The 21,252-nt window shown below is 38.4% G+C and overlaps 2 protein-coding genes across 3 annotated transcripts in view; both read right to left on the bottom strand.

Annotated features, from left to right (window-relative positions):
• LOC126367012 (uncharacterized) overlaps positions 1–21,252 on the bottom strand; it is a 326,060-nt gene that overhangs the window by 20,641 nt on the left and 284,167 nt on the right. The window lies entirely within an intron of this gene.
• LOC126367051 (phosphatidate cytidylyltransferase, photoreceptor-specific) overlaps positions 2,224–21,252 on the bottom strand; it is a 41,416-nt gene continuing 22,387 nt past the window's right edge. The window contains exons 6-10 of one of the 2 annotated variants that reach the window (XM_050010439.1): positions 10,537–10,703; positions 9,702–9,854; positions 9,097–9,225; positions 7,774–7,911; positions 2,224–6,561 (exon numbers count right to left, since the gene is read on the bottom strand). In XM_050010439.1, the coding sequence (XP_049866396.1) occupies positions 6,469–6,561; positions 7,774–7,911; positions 9,097–9,225; positions 9,702–9,854; positions 10,537–10,703 (680 nt within the window). In that variant the 3' untranslated portion in view covers positions 2,224–6,468. The remainder of the gene's footprint in view (positions 6,562–7,773; positions 7,912–9,096; positions 9,226–9,701; positions 9,855–10,536; positions 10,704–21,252) is intronic. The other variant, XM_050010440.1, reaches the window with a different exon arrangement.

The raw sequence follows: 21,252 nt of genomic DNA, 5'->3' as shown, positions 1-21,252 counted from the left end.
AACGAATTATAATTACAAATTTAAGTAAGAATCAGTACGTTTGATAGGATCGGTATTCCGTAGAATTCCTAAGTGAACTTCGTTTCGTAAAAAGTATCTCATTTGACTATGTTGTTAAGTAGCCCATTTTAGGACTTCGTATAGCGAGTTATCTTCAGATTATTTACAGCTCTGCTTCCTCCATCATTATTAATTGCATAATCACGAATGACGACAGCTATACAGTTTCCAATGTCATTAAAATAATGTTTAAAGAATTATCACTTATCTTTAATTTACTTAGATGGGGCATAAACCTTTACAATACGTTTAGCATAAACAACACTGAAATATTTCTATTTTATCTTACGTAATTATACCCGAACGTAAAATATGAAGATTTAGCCTAAGTAGGTACCTGAGTTTAAACTAAAGCCTCGTTTACTGAGACACGGAACGTCGAGCATTCAACAAACGCGCGTGAGAACGGTTCGTCGTGAATGCTCGAGTACATTGCTATATGTTTGAATTTTCCGAGCGAAACTCCGCGCGTCTCTATATACAAAGACGGTCCAAATTGTACATCGAAACGAGGAAATTGACTTACAAAAATTGCTTTTGGAAGTTACTGATATCTAATATGCCTGTTTATTTTATACGACGTGTTCAGAGTGGTTAAAAAGGCCTTATTAAAGCAATTTACCAAAAAAAAATTGCTATTAAACATTTGTCGACATTGCGCATTTACTTTTAAATGCGCAAATGTGAAATTGCAATATTGTTTTTTCGTAAAATTGCTTCAATGTGGCCTCTTTTAGACCCCCATATGCGACGCATATATGGGCTGCTCGTGTTATGTTATCAGCGGGCTTAGCACCGTAAGCGTGCGACTCTTTCTCGCTTCGACATACGTCACCCTCTCACAGTACTGCACAGAAAGAGACAGACGATCTCTGTCGCGGCGAGAAAGAGTCGCGTGCTTACGGTGCAAGGCTTGCTGAACTTTAAAATTAAATTAATTAAAAAAACAACCAATTTAGGAAACAACTTATACCCACATAGTGTGAATATCTAAGTATCTGATCAATAATATTATATACCATCGACTTATGAAACCACGAAAGAACCTATTTGATAAATCACATTCTAATGTGGTTTTCTTCAACAAAACCTCGAAGTCCTTATGTGGTTTTATGAATAAAATCACATTTGCATGTGACTTTTCAAAAAGCACTTACGTGGTTTTCTCTGTAAGGAAATGATATACCAACATAATACTCTATCCGTATACGAAACTAATATAACTAGCGAACGAGCGAAGAATTATAAAATAAAGCAAAAAAAAAAAAACATCATGAGATACACAACGTAGCATAAAATCACAAAAATAATCACCAAACTTAACAAACCCTACATCAAATGAGGAAAGCGCTTAGAAAAATTAAAATCCATCGCATATTAAACTATTTCAAGGCAAATAGTATTATAATAAGAGAGATAGAAAATAATATTTAAGAAAAATAATATGTAGTCGGTTTTCGTTTTCACCCACACTTACAGGGTGTTAGTGACATTGTAACGAAAACTATATTTACTATTATATATTGCTATATTATAGTCCGGCAATCTCGTGCGCGACCCTCCTGCGGGGCGACAGACGGTGGCGGGGACGGGGTAGCGCGTCATCCTTTTGACATTCTAGAACACGGCTGCACACGTAGAGAAGTGTGCCAGGATAAATCTTGCAATAAGTTGTACTTACTTGTGACGTAATATATGTAGGAGTGAATAAAAAGATAGAACTATTTTATTTTATTTTTATTATTATGCTTGAGGACCAATTATTAGGAAAACTAAAATATTAATAGATTGTTTTATTATAAATCAATTTCCATATCGCTTTCATTTTCACTCTCCGTTTGATATTCTTCGTCACTTCTCTTTGATTTCTCCGTGTTTTGCTCATTAATTATTTATGTACAACCTCCTTAAGTTGTCTTGAGATAGCCTTACTCATCCTCAGATATTAATCTCGTGTGCGTCGCCCTCAAAGTAGTACAGATTATCAAGCACGTGTTGCCGCTTCGGCTGCGCGGCCGAGACTGCCGTACTTGACGCGCAGATGCACGCGTTTCCCTTCCCCGCTACACCACCTGCTACCCGCTGACATCTTAGCTACCCCGTCCCCGCCACCGTCTGTCGCCCCGCAGGAGGGTCGCGCACGAGATTGCCGGACTATAACTCCTGTCGCTTAGGGGACATAAAGGTTTTAAAATAATGTTCTTTTGGGTCTTGATATTATGTATTTCTAAGTTTAATGTTTACAAATAAAAGAATTGTTGACAATCGTGACTTGATTTATATGCGCTGTCAAAATTAGTGTTGCCAGGTGACACTTCGTAGTAAAAAAAAAAAAAATTAAGCCAGAGGCGTAACAACTCCGATATACTTGTATAATCCAAAATACTATAATAACTATATTAACTCAGAATCATGTTCTGAATCATCCCCCTCAGTAATCGTTACGGTGTCACTCACACCTTGTATATTTTTTTATAAACACGTTATAAAGGCTTATTTCATAAATCTTTCAGCATTATAATTTAAACTCGAATAAAATATTAAGCAACAAGAAGTAAATTGGATTTTACCACTCAACGTCAAGTATGTACTTTGTACTGTTTTTAATTTTTAATTTTAAGGCATTTTATACTGTTCCGTATATCACTCTCAATGCTGATAAATTTATGTATCGGTCTATGTAAACCAAATACGACTTTAACAAGACGATTTATGACAAGTTTTAGATGCGTCAAACTAAAATAATATAAACTCGAGTTTCCCAGTCAGAGTGAAGCTAAAATTTTACAAATATTGCCTTTCAAATTGCAACTCACAGCTTTATGAAATAAGCTCTAGAAGTCTAGACTTCAACCCTTGCTATAACACAACCACACGACTTTCCTCTAAATCTATACGCAAACTTTCTACCCGTTTATTTAATTTGGAAAATAATGCTCTATTTAAAACTAATATGGTATCGCGAACTGTTTACTCTTTCCACTACTCCCTACAATTTATAAGAACGCTTTTTTTAAGCGTTTTAGAACGAAATCATGTAAAAATATCTACGCCAACCGTCTCATTTCTGAAAACAAACGAATGCTCATTTCCATATTTTTCAATTATCGCGTAATTGAATTTGAGAGAATCGAGAATTTGAATTCAAAACATTATTCTCATTTTAATTAATTTTTAATTTGTAACCTTCGGAAGCAGCGAGGTCACTTCCAACACGAGCATATCAAATTGCTTACTTGGAGGTGCAGTTTTGTTATTGTAAAAAACTGTATTTTTTATTTTTATTATGTCACACGGAAATCAAAACAAAAAATGACTTCTGAATTCAAATTCTTTTAGTCGATAAATCGTATAATTGATAAACATGGAAATTAGCATTCGTGTAATCGGAAATGCGATGATTGCCAAGAGACAATAAATAAATTAGAAACACTGTCACGATATTGTTGTATTAATCACGAATAAATATACAAAAAAATCGAAAAACAATATAGATTTTCGCACCGCGATCCGTAAAGTAAAAATGAGCTGTTTTCCATTACCCCAAGGTACATGAGTCAAATAAAATAGAGTAAATGTTCAAAAACTTTAGCACATAAGCAGTCATCCGTTATTCAGTCTAAAGCATCGAAACAAATGCATAGTCATCCCTGTTTTATGAAACACCGGGCTGTATTGGTGGTAGTTTTGGACAATGTAAATAAATAACGCCATTATAGGTGTATAAGGGTTGTACAGTCATAAGCAATATAATGTACCCACTTTAGGACTCTGTCGCACTAACATATTTGACATTTAGTTAGACTTACAGTTCAATTTGTCAAAAAAGTTAATGTGACATGGTACCAAAGTGTATACATATTAATGCTCGTGACCGTACCACATTTGGCACCTCATCGTACTTTCGTATACTTCTCTCTTTCTGTTATGCAGAACCGTCATTTGTTAGAGCGAGAGACAGCGACCGCACGCTATCGCTTCGTCGATTCTGCCGCGTGCTGTAGCGCAGCAGATAAGATAGAATTATAGGAAAGTTGGATGAGGCGCTGACAAATTTGGTTTGACCCAAAATCAACTTTGAGTTTGAATTCATGGTCAGAGATAATTGATATCACAGAAAACCATGTGATTAGGATTATTTTAGTTAGGACATTACAGGCTGATCACCTAATTGTCCGAATGTAAGATGATCCGTGCCTCGGAATGCACGTTAAGCAGGTCCGGGTTACTACTTACTGATGTGAGTAGTCGTTACATGAGCCATGTTAGCCTTTTGCGGCTCAATAATAACCCTGACACTTAATGTCATTTATTCACTTAGCTTTGCATTTTGTCTAGACCTATATATGAATTCTGAACCTTCAAACCTTCAGTATCTATTTTATATAGTGGCGTTATTTTAACCTATAAAGCGGGCCATAATATACTTTAGTCGCATCATTAATAATTTATCTATCAAAATCAACGTCTAAAATAATGTTAGACAAAACCTTTACACCTAGTTCTTGGCTAGACTTGACAGAATAGCCATGAAGTAGACCTTACCAGTCACAAACGATGAAGACATAATACTTTTATCTCAGTATAACCCATGTTACAGAGCGAGAAAGAATGATCGTGCATTCTCTCTTGCACTCATGTGATTCTTAACAGAAAAATGTTTTTATAATTTACACCGTCTGTAAAAGGTTTAAACTTTTAAAGGCGAGAAATGAGTAATTTAAATGTAACTAGAAATTTAAAAAGATCACCATACAGTATATTATGTATCTATACTTAATCTACGCAATTCGAGTGGCGAAGGTAGGGATCGCATTTATTTAAAATTATTTTTTTATTATGACAAGTAAATTTATAAGGTCTTATAATCGATCGATTTTATGCAAAATCTAATTTTGATTGCACAATTATTGGCAAAATTAGGAAGTTATATAGAATAGTAGATATAAATACCACAAAATTTACATCTAAATGTTGGAAAGCGACGAAACACTTATTTACGGTTCTTAAGAACTAAATTCCACCACAAAAATACTCTACATACTACCTTAAACAGTGTTTTCCCTCAGATTAACGAGGGGAGGCCTGTACCCAGCACAGAATGTTCACAGCCTGTGTATACATAAAGACCGTTCAAAGTAGTCTGTAAAGCGCCTAACATCCAAATATTAGTAAAATTCACTATTAAAATCTATGTAATTTATAATTACTATATTTTTATCTTTTAAATTTATTGGGATACCCCAATATTCCTTTATAAATTGTATGATTCGATTGCATTGATGTATCTTTGGTACTGTTTATATTTAGCTATGGAAATATGAAATTTTGGAATTATATCGTGATTTTTTTAGGCAAAAGAATCAACAATTTTTGAGACTAGAATAATATGCTTCCCTATCAGAGGTACACCGCGGGATATGTCTACTTAAACACGCCTTTATATTTTGATACTAAAACGCTTTGATTCTACGATTAAAACTACGAGTAATTTTTCATTATCTCGTCAAAACTTAGCAAATTCGTTAATATTCTTTATTTGTATACTATGATGGTGTAAAATTTGGTGAGTTACATATGAGTTTCACACCATAGACCTGTTCGCGCACGACGAAATAGAAGTTTCTAGTAATAGTCAGTAAATTTGGTGTCAATCAGAGAAAGAATCAGTCAAATAAGTGTAGGTATACATTGGTAGTTCTTCGAACACCGTAAAACTGACTTCCCTTACCTTAAACGCAAAAATGTCCTAAAATCTTTTGTATAATTTTATGTACGGTCACGAGCATTAATATGTATACGCTTTGGTACCATGTCACATTAACTTTTTTGACAAATTGAACTGTAAGTTTCACTGAATGTCAAATATGTTAGTGTGACAGAGACCTAAAGTGGGTATATTATATTGCTCATGACTGTGTCAACTTGCGTAAGAATTTTATTATAGATTTGGAAAAAGACAAAAGATTCTACAATACTTTTGCATTTACATTAATGATATTGATCTTCCCAGGGGTGTTAAAATGGCCACTTCGAAGCCATTCATCTAAGAAAGCAATATTGCTATTTGACAGTTTATATGCGCACTTACTTTTATATGCGCAAATGTCAAATAGCAATATTGCTTTCTTAGAAGAATTGCTTCGATGTGGCCATTTTAAGCCCCCTGTTCGAAGATCCCACCAATTAAGTGTGTACCGAGAGGAGAATATCCTAATTTGACATAGACCAAGAAATTTGGGTCCAGAGACCCGTTTTGAAATAACTCACTTGAATACCCTTGACCTAATGTATTAATGATAATAAATAGATGAATCGCAGCGGTCTACCAATACAATACAAAGACGTGTTTTCTGCCCTCAAACCATCTTGTTACCTTGACCCTTCTCTTGCCTACCCTAGACGGGCTTACGGCACTAAGTTGAGGATATTCCGGTTTTCGAGTGACTCCTTCAGAGCGTAAAACAGTTGCAACTGTTGTTCCGGTTTCAAATTGTACACCTGCGAAAAAATATACAAAAATGTAAAATACAAGCTTGGTCATCCCCTTTCTCTGTTTCCTTCTAGCTTCCCTTCTGTGATGTTTTTAATAAAAACAAAGACTATACAAATAGGCTAGTTTCCAACTAGTCAAATCAGTTACTCTTTACAATACGTCAAACCACGAAATTACTATGCAATTTGTATGAAAAAGCATACTGTGACGTCATAGAAAAACGTGACAAAATGACGGACTTATTATTACGTTTTTCTTGATTAAAATTCTTGAAAAAGTTAAATATAAAAAAAATATGTTTTTCGTTAGTTTTAAATGTGTTTATTTAGAGAATTTTATAATTTATCTCGAACCTAGTTTCTCACAGGGTCCACTAACCTAACTTAAAGATTTGACAGGTCCGGTTTTTTACAAAAGCGACTGCTTGTCTGACTTTCTAACCCGCGAAGGGGAAATCCAGCTCAATAAAGGTAAGGTCACATACCTCCGCAAATGCATTTCTCGGGAATGTGGGTTTCCTCACGATGTTTTCCTTCACCGCTGAGCACGTGATAATAATTTATGATCCAAGCATGGATTCGAAAACAATTTCGACAATCATTGATTTAGGCCTGTGCTGGATTCGAACCTGCGACCTCAAAGTGAGAAGCAAGGGTTCTACCAACTGGGCTACCACGGCTATTTTGAACCTAGTACACGACCCAATTGTTAAAATAATATTCGTGCCGAAGTGTAGAAAGAAGGGGGTCTAAAAAGTTTGAAAACCTTTGTTTGACGTAACTTAATTACTATAATGGCTGTCAATCTCGCGCACTCTTACGTGGTAAGGCAGCGTACGGTAAGGATGAGATGTATATGGAGTGTCCGTTATGTGTTACTCCGCTCCCCGCCAGCGGCTGAGCTAGGTTTACCCCCCCCCTCGGTCTTACTTTAGTCTTCACAAAGATGCGCGTGTATATGTAGTATCTTGTGTAAAACTGTAAAACGAGGTTTTTTGTATGGAGTGTCCGTTGTGTGCTACTTTGTACAGGCATAGAACGGCAACTCTCCGCTCCCCACTAGCGGCTGAGCTAGCTCCTCCCCTCGGTCTTACTTTAGTCTTCACACAGATGCGCGTGTACGATGACGTCAATGTGTACTGTCTGTGTAATACGAGGTTTTTTATGAAGTGTCCGAGGTGTGCTACTCTGTACAGGTGCAACCAGTTAATAAACGACTACCTGCTGCAGCAGCTTCTGCGGCGTGGCGGTGCGGATGAAGCTGGTGATGTACACGTTGACGAAAGTGGCCATCAGGAACTGGCAGTCGAAGCGGTCCATGATACCGCCGTGCCCGGGGATCACGTCGCCGAAGTCCTGAAGAGTTTTGAAATTGACTTCATAGAAAACAAATTCAACAGCCTCCGTGGTCTAGTGGTTAGAGCGTTAGGCTCACGATCTGGAGGTCCGGGTTCGATTCCCGATGGGGACATTGTCGAAATCACTTTGTGAGACTGTCCTTTGTTTGGTAAGGACTTTTCAGGCTTGAATCACCTGATTGTCCGAAAAAGTAAGATGATTCCGTGCTTCGGAGGGCACGTTAAGCCGTTGGTCCCGGCTATTAGCCGTAAAAACACCTCCACCAACCCGCGGTGGAGCAGCGTGGTGGAGTATGCTCCATACCCCCTCCGGTTGATTGAGGGGAGGCCTGTGCCCAGCAGTGGGACGTATATAGGCAGTTTATGAAAACAATTTATAGAGACGTGTTTGAAAACTTAAAAAGTATGGTAAGTTAATGTGCGCGATTTGGAGCACCCTGTTCACTATCTTGTTCTACTGCGCCTGTTCACTTCTCACAACCTGTATAGTCGAGGCGAGGTGAGGCTGTAGTAGCAAGAAAATCCTCGGTTCAGGGCCTTAAACGTTCTTAAAAAAGTAATACAATTGCAGTAATGACTATAAAATCCGCTTATTTCTCCCATCATATGATGTCGCTACTACTGGTGAGTGTTCGTAAATTTGACAGTTCCCCGTACTATTTGAGTAAACGAACAAACATAATAATATTGTTTTGGTTATATTTTTCAACTACAACTCTTTGCGCAGCATTTAACTGCAAAATCATAGTGTTATCTTTATTCCCTAACGATCGGAAAGCAGAAAAACTTAAAAAAACTTACTTTCAATGAAAACTGCCTTTTCCCAACTGATAGCTTTTGCACATTTTATAGAATTTTATCACGAATTTTAGCTGGACAGTATGGAGTACTGTCAAAATTTAGGAACACTCAACAGTGCTGCCGCCTACATTTGAGCTTCTAGTTTTGATCCTCATTTGGCTGCCATTCAATCTTCTTCTTCTATCGTGTGGGTTTTTGAGGCGAATTACTAACCTCATCAACCCTGGTGTCAGGGTTACTATTGAGCCGCCAAAGGCCCCTGACATGACTCATTTATAACGACTACGTACTTACACAGTAAGTAGTAACCGGGACCAACGGCCATTCAATGATAAGTCATTACACCTAGATTCAAATTTCTCATTCATCTTCGTTTGCTCACCTTAATCTTGAAAGCGCGCTTGAATCCCGATGCAAAGAATCCTCCGAAGGGGCCGATGACGGAGCTGAAGATGCTGAGAGCGAGCGAGTGGATCATGAACGGGTAGATGTTGATCTTCTCCATGCCGAACTGAAATAAAAAAAAACCTGCATTTTACCCCGTATAACGGCGGCGTTTGCTCACTCTTTTCTTATAGATCCGTGAACACAGATGAATGACGAAACTTGAGTACTGGAATGCGCAAACTACTACACGACGTCTTACAGGTTTTGAGGAGACATAAAAACAATCCAAATCCATCCATCGCAATTCCTGCTAAGAGTGCGGTCAAGAATACTACGTATAGAACGGTAACCCTCCGCCCGCACTAATTCGTATCGGGCGCTGATCTCACCCCCTCTGGGTCTTACTTTAGTCTTAAAGGAGTAAGGGGTGCATGTGTCTCGCTCGCACTTCCATGTTAGGCAACACACAGTAAAACTGAGATTTTTATATGGAGAATCTGGGGTGTGGTGCGGTAACCTTGCCGCCCGTATCGGATACAGTCACGAACTATAGTGCAGACACTGCTTCAATCGATTTCAGTAATCATACGTTATACTTACAACTTTAGTGACAGGTAACATGAATTGCGGCAGCGTGTACTCCTGCAGCCGGAAAAGCAGCGAGGGCTCGCAGTCCATCGTCATGCGACCCAGAGACTCCGAGTATTCGATCGGACACACCAGGTACGGGTATTGAGACATCATGTATGAGATCTGGAAGTAAACAGGAGTTTGTTAGTGGGGTTGAGATTTGTAACGGTCAATAGCACGGTTGACCATTATAGACGGCGATACGTATACCACCAATCACGTTGGTCTAACTGAAAACTCGTGAGGTAGTTCATGTACCTCTGACTACCCCAATTGTGATATAGTCGAGAGCTTATGTATGTTATGTTTCTGTAGTATGGTTGACAAGCTGGATACAAACGAATGGACACAAGTTAGGAGTGGGCTGCATAACCTTCAGCTTCAGGGTAGTAGTTCTCCAGATTCTGAACTACAATACTAATTTATAAAGCCCTATGGTCGATATGGTGACCTTTATGGTGACAGGTACTGCGTCATGGTACAAGGAACGCAGCAGAGATGTCCGAGATGACAAGCAGCTAATCGATTTCTTTTTTGCTACCAATTCCGCCCGCTGCTGGTTGCACAAAACCCTCGACATAATTGGTAACGCGCGCGACACGGAACTCATGCAGTCTGTGCAGTTGTTAAAATCCTAGTCACAGATAATAATATCTGATGCTAGAATCGACGAAGTATTTGAGCTAGCCAACATAATTACCAGAATTTTCAAGCCGCTTCGAAGACCTCCGACTTGGCTTAATATCTACTAACATGAGCCAACAGCCGAGAATCGGCAGCAAGGATTTTATCAATGTATACTTACAACCAATCCAAACACCACAGTAGAGAATCCACCTCCAATGAATCCCTCCCAGGTCTTCTTGGGACTGAGCTTGATGAGCGGAGTCTTGCCGAAGAAGAAGCCAAACACATACGCCATAACATCGTTGCAGATGATCATCGATACCGGCACTATGAACCAGATTAGACCTGGAAAGATGTGATAGGATTTCTGAGTTTGACAGTTTTAATTTGCTTAAGGTGGGAAGAGGCAAGGGAAACACGGAATGTACATAAATATATAAAATGTATGGTATTTTACATACGTATGACACACGAGAGGCCCATACACAAGCCTCATCATCATCATTACTTTTAAAATCTGATCTTGTCGGTGTAGCATTCTCCATGCTACTTTTATAGGGAAAAATAGGGCAGTGGTTTCCCTCTTGCCTTCTGCCTCGCAGTACTCTGACTGATGCGAATGGGATGGCGCCCAGAGTAATCAATTCCAAAGCCGTACTAGGACTCCTGTCTTCCGCCTCTGAATAGTACTGACAGTTACTGCTGCCCTCTTGACAGGTTCCAGGTTACAGTCCCTGTGATTTGCGTCTTCCGTTCTGCATTGCCGTACCGATACACAGGCGTACCCTCGTCTATTGAAGAGGATACGGAGCACAGTCTGTCTGCCTGTCCACTGGAGCCGAGCGAGGCAGCGGAGCGGAGAAACGGAGAAATATTAACCAATAGGATTGCACAAACTAGTATTATCGCTGTTTCTCCGCTATGCTGCCTCGCTCCGCTCCGGTGGATTGGCAGCTTAACACGCTAATAGATTATGAGCTGGATGATCCACTATCGGTCTAATCATTTGCAGAACTTACGACTTCGACAAACGTTATATTTATACTGATTTCAAGTTTCCTGGTTCTTCTGAATGATACAACTCAACTCTGTTTGATTCATCACAGGGCACCGTGTATAAACGTAAACAGGATAAAGTATTGTGTGGTGTATATAACAACACGATGCTCCATTGTTGGTGGAAGAGAATCAAGTAGTTAACCTTGTAAATCAGAAAGGATTATGATAAGTCATTGGCACGAGAAATACAGTTTAAAACTGCAGGTGTACTTTTTCAAAACATCTCAAATTCTCAACTATTCTAGTGTACGTAAGCAATAGATGCATGAAAATAGGTCAGCTGTTCGCAAGAATTCAGAATTGATCGCTTCATAGAAAAGTTTGACTGCTTACTATTGTTTACCAATTACTTTACGTTTGAAGTGTAATTTTAGTTCAGAATAAATTGAAGTTATTCACTTTGTGATCCCAAGTTTGGTTGGGAAATAGCAGCATGATCACCAGATTTTCCGAAAGTAAGTAATGTAATTCATTATTAAGAAAAATAGGATGATAATTTATCCAACGATAGCCCAAGGCTCAAACAAAAAATGTCTATGGATCAAAGTTATAATCCTTCAGAAGGCCGTTGATCCCGGTTACTGCTTACTGGTGCTAATACGTAGTCGTTACATGAACCACATGAAAGGCCTTTGGCGGTTCAATTATAATGCTGACACTATGGTAACCCACCTCACAACCCACTAAGAACAAGACTGCAAGAGAAGAAGAAAATATTTATATACAAGCGAGACTTCAATTTGTTATTACAATACTGTAAACTTTTTAGAACGTCATCAAAAAAAATGGAAACACCTGGCAAGTAAGGATTATCAGAATAAAAATTAATGATATTTTTACAGTAAGTATTATAGTTTTTCATTCCTAATGTTAATGTTCCAAATTCAAATTTAAAATTCAAAGCTCGTCTTTTGTTGAGCAAAACTTCGGAAGCTTCGATTTTTATGATGAGAAGTATATATCATTTTGTGATCCTTTATTTCAATTCGCCATATTATACCGTGGTTCTAAACATTGTACTTATTATTGTAACACTTTCGTAAAGTTTAGGCAGCTAACTCCTAACTCGGTCATCGGGCTGAAGTGACCCAGTTGCGAAAATTATTTAGGGAACGAATGCCCGATTTAGCAACGTATCCAAACAATTTTATAATGGAAAGGGCAATTTAATTTGAATTGTGAATTGCATGTACAATCAAAGAGCAAAAGTGCAGTCATTGAGCCCAGCGAACTGTTTGTTAACAGTGGTGGAATTATGAACCATTAGTTGTCATAATAGGGTCGTGTACTAGGTTCAAGATAAATTATGAAATTCTGATTACTAAATAAAGACACATCTAAAACTAACGAAAAACATTTTCTTTTTTCTATTAAACTTATTTATGAATTTTAATCAAGAAAAACGTAATAATAAGTCCGACATTTTGTCACGTTTTTCTATGACGTCACAGAGTGCTTTTTCATACAAATTCCATAGTAATTTCGTGTTTTGACGTTTAGTAAAAAGTAACTGATTTGACTAGTTGGAAACTAGCCTATTATAAAATTTGTTTTTCAGGGTTAGCGGTATGAACCGCTAACCGTTTTAAGCGATATTTTTTCGGTTACTTATTCAAGCCTTGCTTTAAACTTGCTTGCTTTAGTCTTGCTTTATTGCTTGCTTTACTTTTTTGAGTAAAACACCTGTCAAATCTTCAGGTTAGGTAAGCGGACCCTGTGTAAAACGGGATAATGCTAGGGAGATGATGATGATTAAAGCCCTGCTTTTGACCATGTATGGAACGAAAAACTTCTAGAGACAACCTTGTCCCTTTGTGGCTGAAGCACAATGGCTTTGTGCGGACCGAGCGAAGATTCTATTTCTGTCGTCAAGAGACGTATGTAGGGCAGTACGCTGTGGGGTGTTCCGTGCATTCCATTTACATGAAACTCTGTCCATTTTGTACCGATCTCAACCTCTTTGGTTGGCATCGCTCCTGGCCACTAATTTCACGTCCTGGCTGGTTGCCTAACCGATAACATCCTAAGAACACACATTCAAAATTCCCACACCCTTCGAATTTTGTGTTCCCTGTCACTTTCTAACAACCTCCTCGTGGTTAGGTGTATTTACTGACATGCCAAATTTCATAAACATCGCCATGCAAGTTCAGTTCAAGATATTTAGTTAGCTATACAAGTGTATACATTCTTCAGTGTTCACTCGGTGTGCGTTACCCCAACAAGAAAGTATCTCCTAGAGTTATATGAGTAGAACGTATAGTTGGTGCCTTATCTGCTGTAAATGTGCCCCCACATAAAAAATGTGTGCCCCCTGTCGTTTCGAAAAAAAATCGAAAAAACGATTCTTGCTGGGGTAACGTTTTTCTAGCAGGAAAATTCTAAACGAATGATCGGAGAGAGAAAAACTGTGCATGGCCAGATAGCTTATATGTGTGCCAAAATGTGCCCCCAAAAATAAAATCTGTGCCCCTTCAGATTTTCGAGATATTGCATTTCCTGCTGGAGTAACGTTTTGATGAATAGTATATCTCTAAAACCATTGCATGTGCCCCTGTAGAATAAACATACGCGAGTAGCTCTTAATGTGTGCCCCTTTGTGCCCCAATTAGATTTTAGAAAATATTTATAGTTTTCAAGTTATCGCGGTTTTATGAAAACCCGAAAAAACATCGCAGCGCCTAAATGAGACAAGGCATAACTTCGCTGAAAACTGTATTCGGTCTTTCTTGACGCTAATAATAACCATACAAAGTTTCAAAAATGTTCATGCATGCGTTTTTGAATAATCTTGCTAAAAGTAAAAACGATGGTGTCATAACTTTGACGGCAAAATACAAGGAACTGGCACAATCCCAGATGTGTAGGTGTAAACCAAAATCTTGTGCCTTTAGTCAAAAATATATGGTGAAAATATTGAGCTTCAAATGTTACGCATTAAGTAAATATAAACAAAAAACCAAAATATGTAAACAACGGCTGGTTATCCGACCAAATCTGAATGACTACTAAAAAGCGACGGATTCATACTTAACGAGGACCTTCTTTATTGGACGTATTATACCTAAGCTGTTGTCCTTACAGTCGCGTTCAAAAGTTTTGAGGGCTAATTAAAAAATATATTAAATGCACCTTGTGACTATATAAATGAAACAGCTTGTTGATGTGGAAATTATTATTTTTATTCCCTTAATTTTAATTCTTAAAGTAATTATTGCATCAAATCACAGATCAAATTTCCTACCTATAAATATTATAAATTATTTGCACGTTGTGTAGTCATTATTATTTAAATCACAGATCAGTTTTTCATAGCCTAACATAATTATAATTAGTAAACATTTCACTAATAAATAAATCCGACATTTACGGAAAATAGATATAAAAGAGTTTTAGTGTAATTTTTTAAAATAATAATTTGGAGGTTTCGAATAAATGCTAAATTTGATCATTAAACCTGCATTTTAGCTCCCTGCCGGACCCTGCTCAATTTGAGCAGTAGGACATAGTTTTAACTCTGCTTTACAATAAATGTGACTTACATTAGTATAAAAATACAGGTATGTCACAAAACAGTTTGGTCACGATTTTGAGCATGTTAGTCACATGTACATTTTATTTGAAAATGGCTCTTATAAATGTACTTAATCATGTGTAAGGTCATAGAAACAGCTATTAAAATATAATCCAATAACAACTTTATTTTATTAGTTATTACTTTTCTACTTCAGTGTACTCAGGCACAACACGTGTGAACCGGTTAGTGAGTAAAGTAAAGAAGGTCATCGATATGTATGAATCCGTCGCTTTTTAGTAGTCATTCAGATTTGGTCGGATAACCAGCCGTTGTTTACATATTTTGGTTTTTTGTTTATATTTACTTAATGCGTAACATTTGAAGCTCAATATTTTCACCATATATTTTTGACTAAAGGCACAAGATTCTGGTTTACACCTACACATCTGGGATTGTGCCAGTTCCTTGTATTTTGCCGTCAAAGTTATGACACCATCGTTTTTACTTTTAGCAAGATTATTCAAAAACGCATGCATGAACATTTTTGAAACTTTGTATGGTTATTATTAGCGTCAAGAAAGACCGAATACAGTTTTCAGCGAAGTTATGCCTTGTCTCATTTAGGCGCTGCGATGTTTTTTCGGGTTTTCATAAAACCGCGATAACTTGAAAACTATAAATATTTTCTAAAATCTAATTGGGGCACAAAGAGGCACACATTAAGAGCTACTCGCGTATGTTTATTCTACAGGGGCACATGCAATGGTTTTAGAGATATACTATTCATCAAAACGTTACTCCAGCAGGAAATGCAATATCTCGAAAATCTGAAGGGGCACAGATTTTATTTTTGGGGGCACATTTTGGCACACATATAAGCTATCTGGCCATGCACAGTTTTTCTCTCTCCGATCATCCGTTTAGAATTTTCCTGCTAGAAAAACGTTACCCCAGCAAGAATCGTTTTTTCGATTTTTTTTCGAAACGACAGGGGGCACACATTTTTTATGTGGGGGCACATTTACAGCAGATAAGGCACCAACTATACGTTCTACTCATATAACTCTAGGAGATACTTTCTTGTTGGGGTAACGCACACGTTCACTCGACATTTCTACGTTTACCATGCATCATGATAATCAATCCACATCAACCCGTATTGGGTAAGTGCCAATAACTCTAAGAGTGGAGTCAATAAAGCCGGAGCTTTCTAAATAACTTCTAATTTGCCATGGACAATTCCGATTTTGATGATTTTTTCTTTTGTATGGGTAGTTTTTTATATCATTTAAAATCAGAAACTTAATTATGTTATGTTAATATTATCGAAGGGTTTCTGTATCCCCAGAGAGCTATGGCCCGCGTCTTCATCCTTTCACTTTAGTACCACGTCACATTAACTTAATTGACAAATAGAACAGTAAGTCTCGCTAAATGTCAAATACGTTAAAGCGACAGGGTTCTAAACTGGCTAAATATCTGAATTGAATAAGTTGTAAAATAACCTATTGTAAATAATAAACATACAATGGGGTCTTATGGGGTATTTCTAGTAAGCAGTAAGTCTCTTTTTATGTCATCATCATAATCATCAGCCCATTAACGTCCCCACTGCTGGGGCACGGGCCTTCCTTATGGATGGATAGGGAGATCGGGCCTTAAACCATCACGCGGGCCCAGTGCGGATTGATGGTTATTAACGACTGCTAACGCAGCCGGGACCAACGGCTTAACGTGCCTTCCGAAGCACGGAGGAGCTCGAGATGAAAACTTTTTTTTTGTAGGGACCCATCCTATGACCAGCCTTTGCGAAAGTTGCTTTACTTCAACAATCGCAGACCGAGCGCGTTAACCGCTGCGCTACCGAGCTCTTTTTATGTAAATATTTGTTATTTCGTAGTCTTTGCCTATCGCAACGGCAAAATAAACGTGATCTTATGTATATATAACAACCATGTTACAAATATTTGAGGAATTCCTGATCCACAAAAGGAGTGTAGCGATAACCAAATATTATCTATATCAATGATATATTATCTTTTGATGATACTCTATATTTGTTATCTTTATGACACCTTTTAAACATATCAAACGATAGTAGAATGATGATGATCTATTAAATAATCAGCAGATCGGTCTATACTGCACCGGCGCAAGAGTGTGAAACGATTGATAATTGCTGAGGAAGCGAGAGCACGATGATGTCAAAATCGAAGCTAATAGAAATCCAATTAGGTAAGCAGAGATCAACGGCATCTCTGCTCTAACGATTGAGAGCGAGCTCACGATCTGGAGGTCCAGGGTTCGATTCCGAATTGGACATAATACAAAAATCACTTTGTGATCCCTTCGATCCTGACACACTTCTCTTGCTTCCTCCACATTCATCAATCGCTGCATACACGCACGCCGGTTCAGAGTAGATCGTACTAAACCTTTTCTGAGGACATCTCCAATTAACCCTGCCAGCCCTACCATCAACTTTCGCTTATATACCGCTTTCGCAATTCTATTATCCTTCATCCGCTCTACATGTCCAGATCAACCTAACATTCCCTTCTCAATCATAGTCATTACATCGTCTTTTACGACACATCTCTGTAACTTTCTTACAGGGATGATAAATAACGTAATTTCTATGTCTTTCGCTTACGTAACGGATGTTCGCGAAACTTTTCAAACCTCATTCTAATTGTATTACGATCCCTCTTCTTTTAGGAAAATTAAGTGTCAAGGTAAATTTACTTAGCAGTCCTCTACCGAAAAATAAACTGATAAATTGTATTAAAATTTATGAAAATGGAAGAGATATTCGCTCTTCTATACCTAGATAGTTTTGTAGGTCCAACAAAAACTTGCTTACGTTTTAGGTTTTCGTGTCACGTACGATTATCATCATCTCCCTATCATTATCCCGTTTTCCACAGGGTCCGCTTACCTAACCTGAAGATTTGATAGGTCCAGTTTTTTACAGAAGCCTGTCTGACCTTCCAACCCGCGAAGGGAAAACCAGCCCAATATAGGTTAGGTGACATACCTCCGAAAATGCATTTCTCGGGAACGTGGATTTCCTCACGATGTCTCACCGCTGAGCACGTGATAATCATTTATGATCCAAACATGAATTCGAAAACAAATTCGACAATCATTGGTTTAGGCCTGCGCTAACAACATAATTATACACGTACATAACATAACATAAATAGCCTATATATGTCCCACTGGTGGACACAGGCCTCCTCTCAATCAACCGGAGAGGGTATGGAGCATACTCCACCACGCTGCTCCACTGCGGGTTGGTGGAGGTGTTTTTACGGCTAATAGCCAGGACCAACGGCTTAACGTGCCCTCCGAAGCACGGAATCAACTTACTTTTTCGGACAATCAGGTGATTCAAGCCTGAAAAGTCCTTACCAAACAAAGGACAGTCTCACAAAGTGATTTCGACAATGTCCCCATCGGGAATCGAACCCGGACCTCCAGATCGTGAGCCTAACGCTCTTACCACTAGACCACGGAGGCTGTTACACTTATCTGATCCAAATATCAAGCATCAATTATTTTTATATATGCCTCTGTCATTATAGATATTATATTTTCTATTATTATGTACCCCGAGAAATGAGAAAATAGGTAATTATCACTTTAAATTTGAACAACGCCATCTGTATATTTTTTTGGAAAACGTAACCTGGAAAATCCGTCATTAATAACTCGTTTATATTAAATAATCGTTAATCATCCTTTTTAAGTAAATATGCGACTGCCTCCATGTTCCAGTGGTTGACCGTTGGGCTCACGATCCCTAGGCCCCGGTTTCGAATTCCGGTGAAGACATATCACAAAAATCACTTTGAGATCCCTAGTTTGGTTAGGACATTTTAATCGAATAAGTCGATTTCAATAGTGTAACTAGACAGATAACACTATTGAAATCGATTTACATTACCGACTTTTTATACTTGCCAGTATCTATACATAAACATAAAATGACATGGAACACGTCCATTATGCGTTATCTGCGCTACACATCGCCAAGCCACTGTCAGGGACAGGAAACCTTACAAATGCTGTAACTAGGTGAATGGGGGGTGGGTTGGCATTGAGGCTGACATACGCATAGCTAGGTCGGATATTTACTTCTTATCGTATCGGTTGTGAGGTGGAATACCAACTTCAGGGTTATTACTGAGCCGCCAAAGGCTCCTGACGTGGCTCATGTAACGACTACATACTTACATCGGTAAGTAGTAACCGGGACCAATGGCTTAACGTGCCTTCCGAAGCACGGATCATCTTATTTTCGGACAATCAGGTGATCAGCCTGTAATGTCCTAACCAAACTAGGGACGTCCCCACCGGGAATCGAACCCGGGACCTCCGGATCGTGAGCACAACGCTCGACCAATGGACCACGGAGGCCGCCGATGAAGTACCATAAGTAAGCTGAGGGGAGGCCTGTGCCCATTGATTCCCCCCCCCCCCCCAATACTTACTAAGTCGTCTTGCTCAGTTCATACGTTCTATCAAGAACATGACTCAATTTGTAACATATTCAATAGATAAACATAATTGGTGGTTTTATCTGATAACTATATCGGTCAATGAACTTGAACCAATACATTTCACACATTTGAACTGATGTCACATTCACTTATGAGTGTTTGGTGTTATCTTAAGATTTATTTAATGGTCTTTACTTGTGTGGGCTTAGGTAAATATTCATTTGTTGCTATGCTGCTTATCAACGCGTGTTAAGAAGACTAGTGCAGTGCTAATAACTCATTAGTGCAGGTCCGATACCGGGGTTCGGTGCTCTCCGACTAAGAAGCTAGCCGGTGTATGTATACACTTTGGTACCATGTCACATTAACTTTATTGACAAATTGAACTGTAAGTCTCTCTAAATGTCAAATATGTTAATGCGACAAAGTCCTAAAGTGGGTACATTATATTGCTGTACAATACAATACAAAAACTCTTTATTGTACTTAAATCACACACTACTACACTACACACCACAGTGACTTTTATTTTTTAATGTGACTATGTATTTTACTTTATATTATTCATTAATAGTTGTAGGCGCTCGGTGAGGAGCTCGCTGGCGCAGCGGTAAACGCGCTCGGTCTGCGATTGTTGAAGTTAAGCAACTTCCGCAAAGGCCGGTCATAGGATGGGTGACCACAAAAAAATTTTTCATCTCGAGCTCCTCCGTGCTTCGGAAGGCACGTTAAGCCGTTGGTCCCGGCTGCATTAGCAGTCGTTAATAACCATCAATCCGCACTGGGCCCGCGTGATGGTTTAAGGCCCGATCTCCCTATCCATCCATAGGGAAGGCCCGTGCCCCAGCAGTGGGGACGTTAATGGGCTGATGATGATGAGTTGTAGGCGGACTTTATGGTCCAGTGGTTGAGCGTTAGGCTACCGAATACCGGTGAAGACATATCACAAAAATCCTTGGTTTGGTTAGGACATTATAGGCTGATCAGGCAGGCAGGATCAAGGCACGTAAAGCCGTTGGTCCCGCTTACTAACTTACTGATGTAAGTGAGTAATTACATGAGCCGTGTCAGGGGCATTTGGTGGCTGAATAATAACCCTGACGCCAGGGTTGATGGGGTTGGTAATCCACCTCACAACCCACCCGATAGAAGAGGAATAGTTGTAGTGTACATTTAATTGTGTTCTCGTTATACAGTGCATTGAGGCCACACTGTAATGTTGTATGTACCATTATAAATAAATAAATTAACACATGTACTTAGTTAAGAGTCTTTTCGTAATTATTTCTTTTTATTTTGGTGCAATTAAGTGTATTTGTATTGTATTGTATTGCTATTACTTCCCGCTGAGGCAACGTCCATTAAAAAGTTAAGTGCCATTGTCCGTCATAGTTTAATGTCGTGTGGCGACCGAACGCGTTTCATATGCCTAAGCTAATAATGATGCTTTGTTATGTATGTCTATAGATATATATAATACGAAGAGTCATGTTAGAGTTTGGTGTGTAAAAAAATATTTATAATCTTTTAAAAATAATTTATATTTTATTTTAATTATTATCAGTTCTATACTTTTTCGACAGAAAATTTCACTTGATATTGACCCAGAATCATGGTCTGAATCATCCCCCTCAGTATTTGTTACTATGTCACTAACACCCACACACACTTGTATGGCTACTGTACGTTCTTAGACGTGTTCGTTCACGAGTACTAATATGTATAGTATACACTTTGAGACCATGTCAAATTAACTTTTTTCGCCAATTAAACCGTAAGTCTCATTAAATGTCAAATATGATAGTGCAACAGG

Source organism: Pectinophora gossypiella, chromosome 5 (genome assembly GCF_024362695.1).
Source record: "Pectinophora gossypiella chromosome 5, ilPecGoss1.1, whole genome shotgun sequence".
Lineage (NCBI taxonomy): Eukaryota > Metazoa > Arthropoda > Insecta > Lepidoptera > Gelechiidae > Pectinophora > Pectinophora gossypiella.
This window is presented reverse-complemented; position numbering and strand designations above follow the sequence as displayed.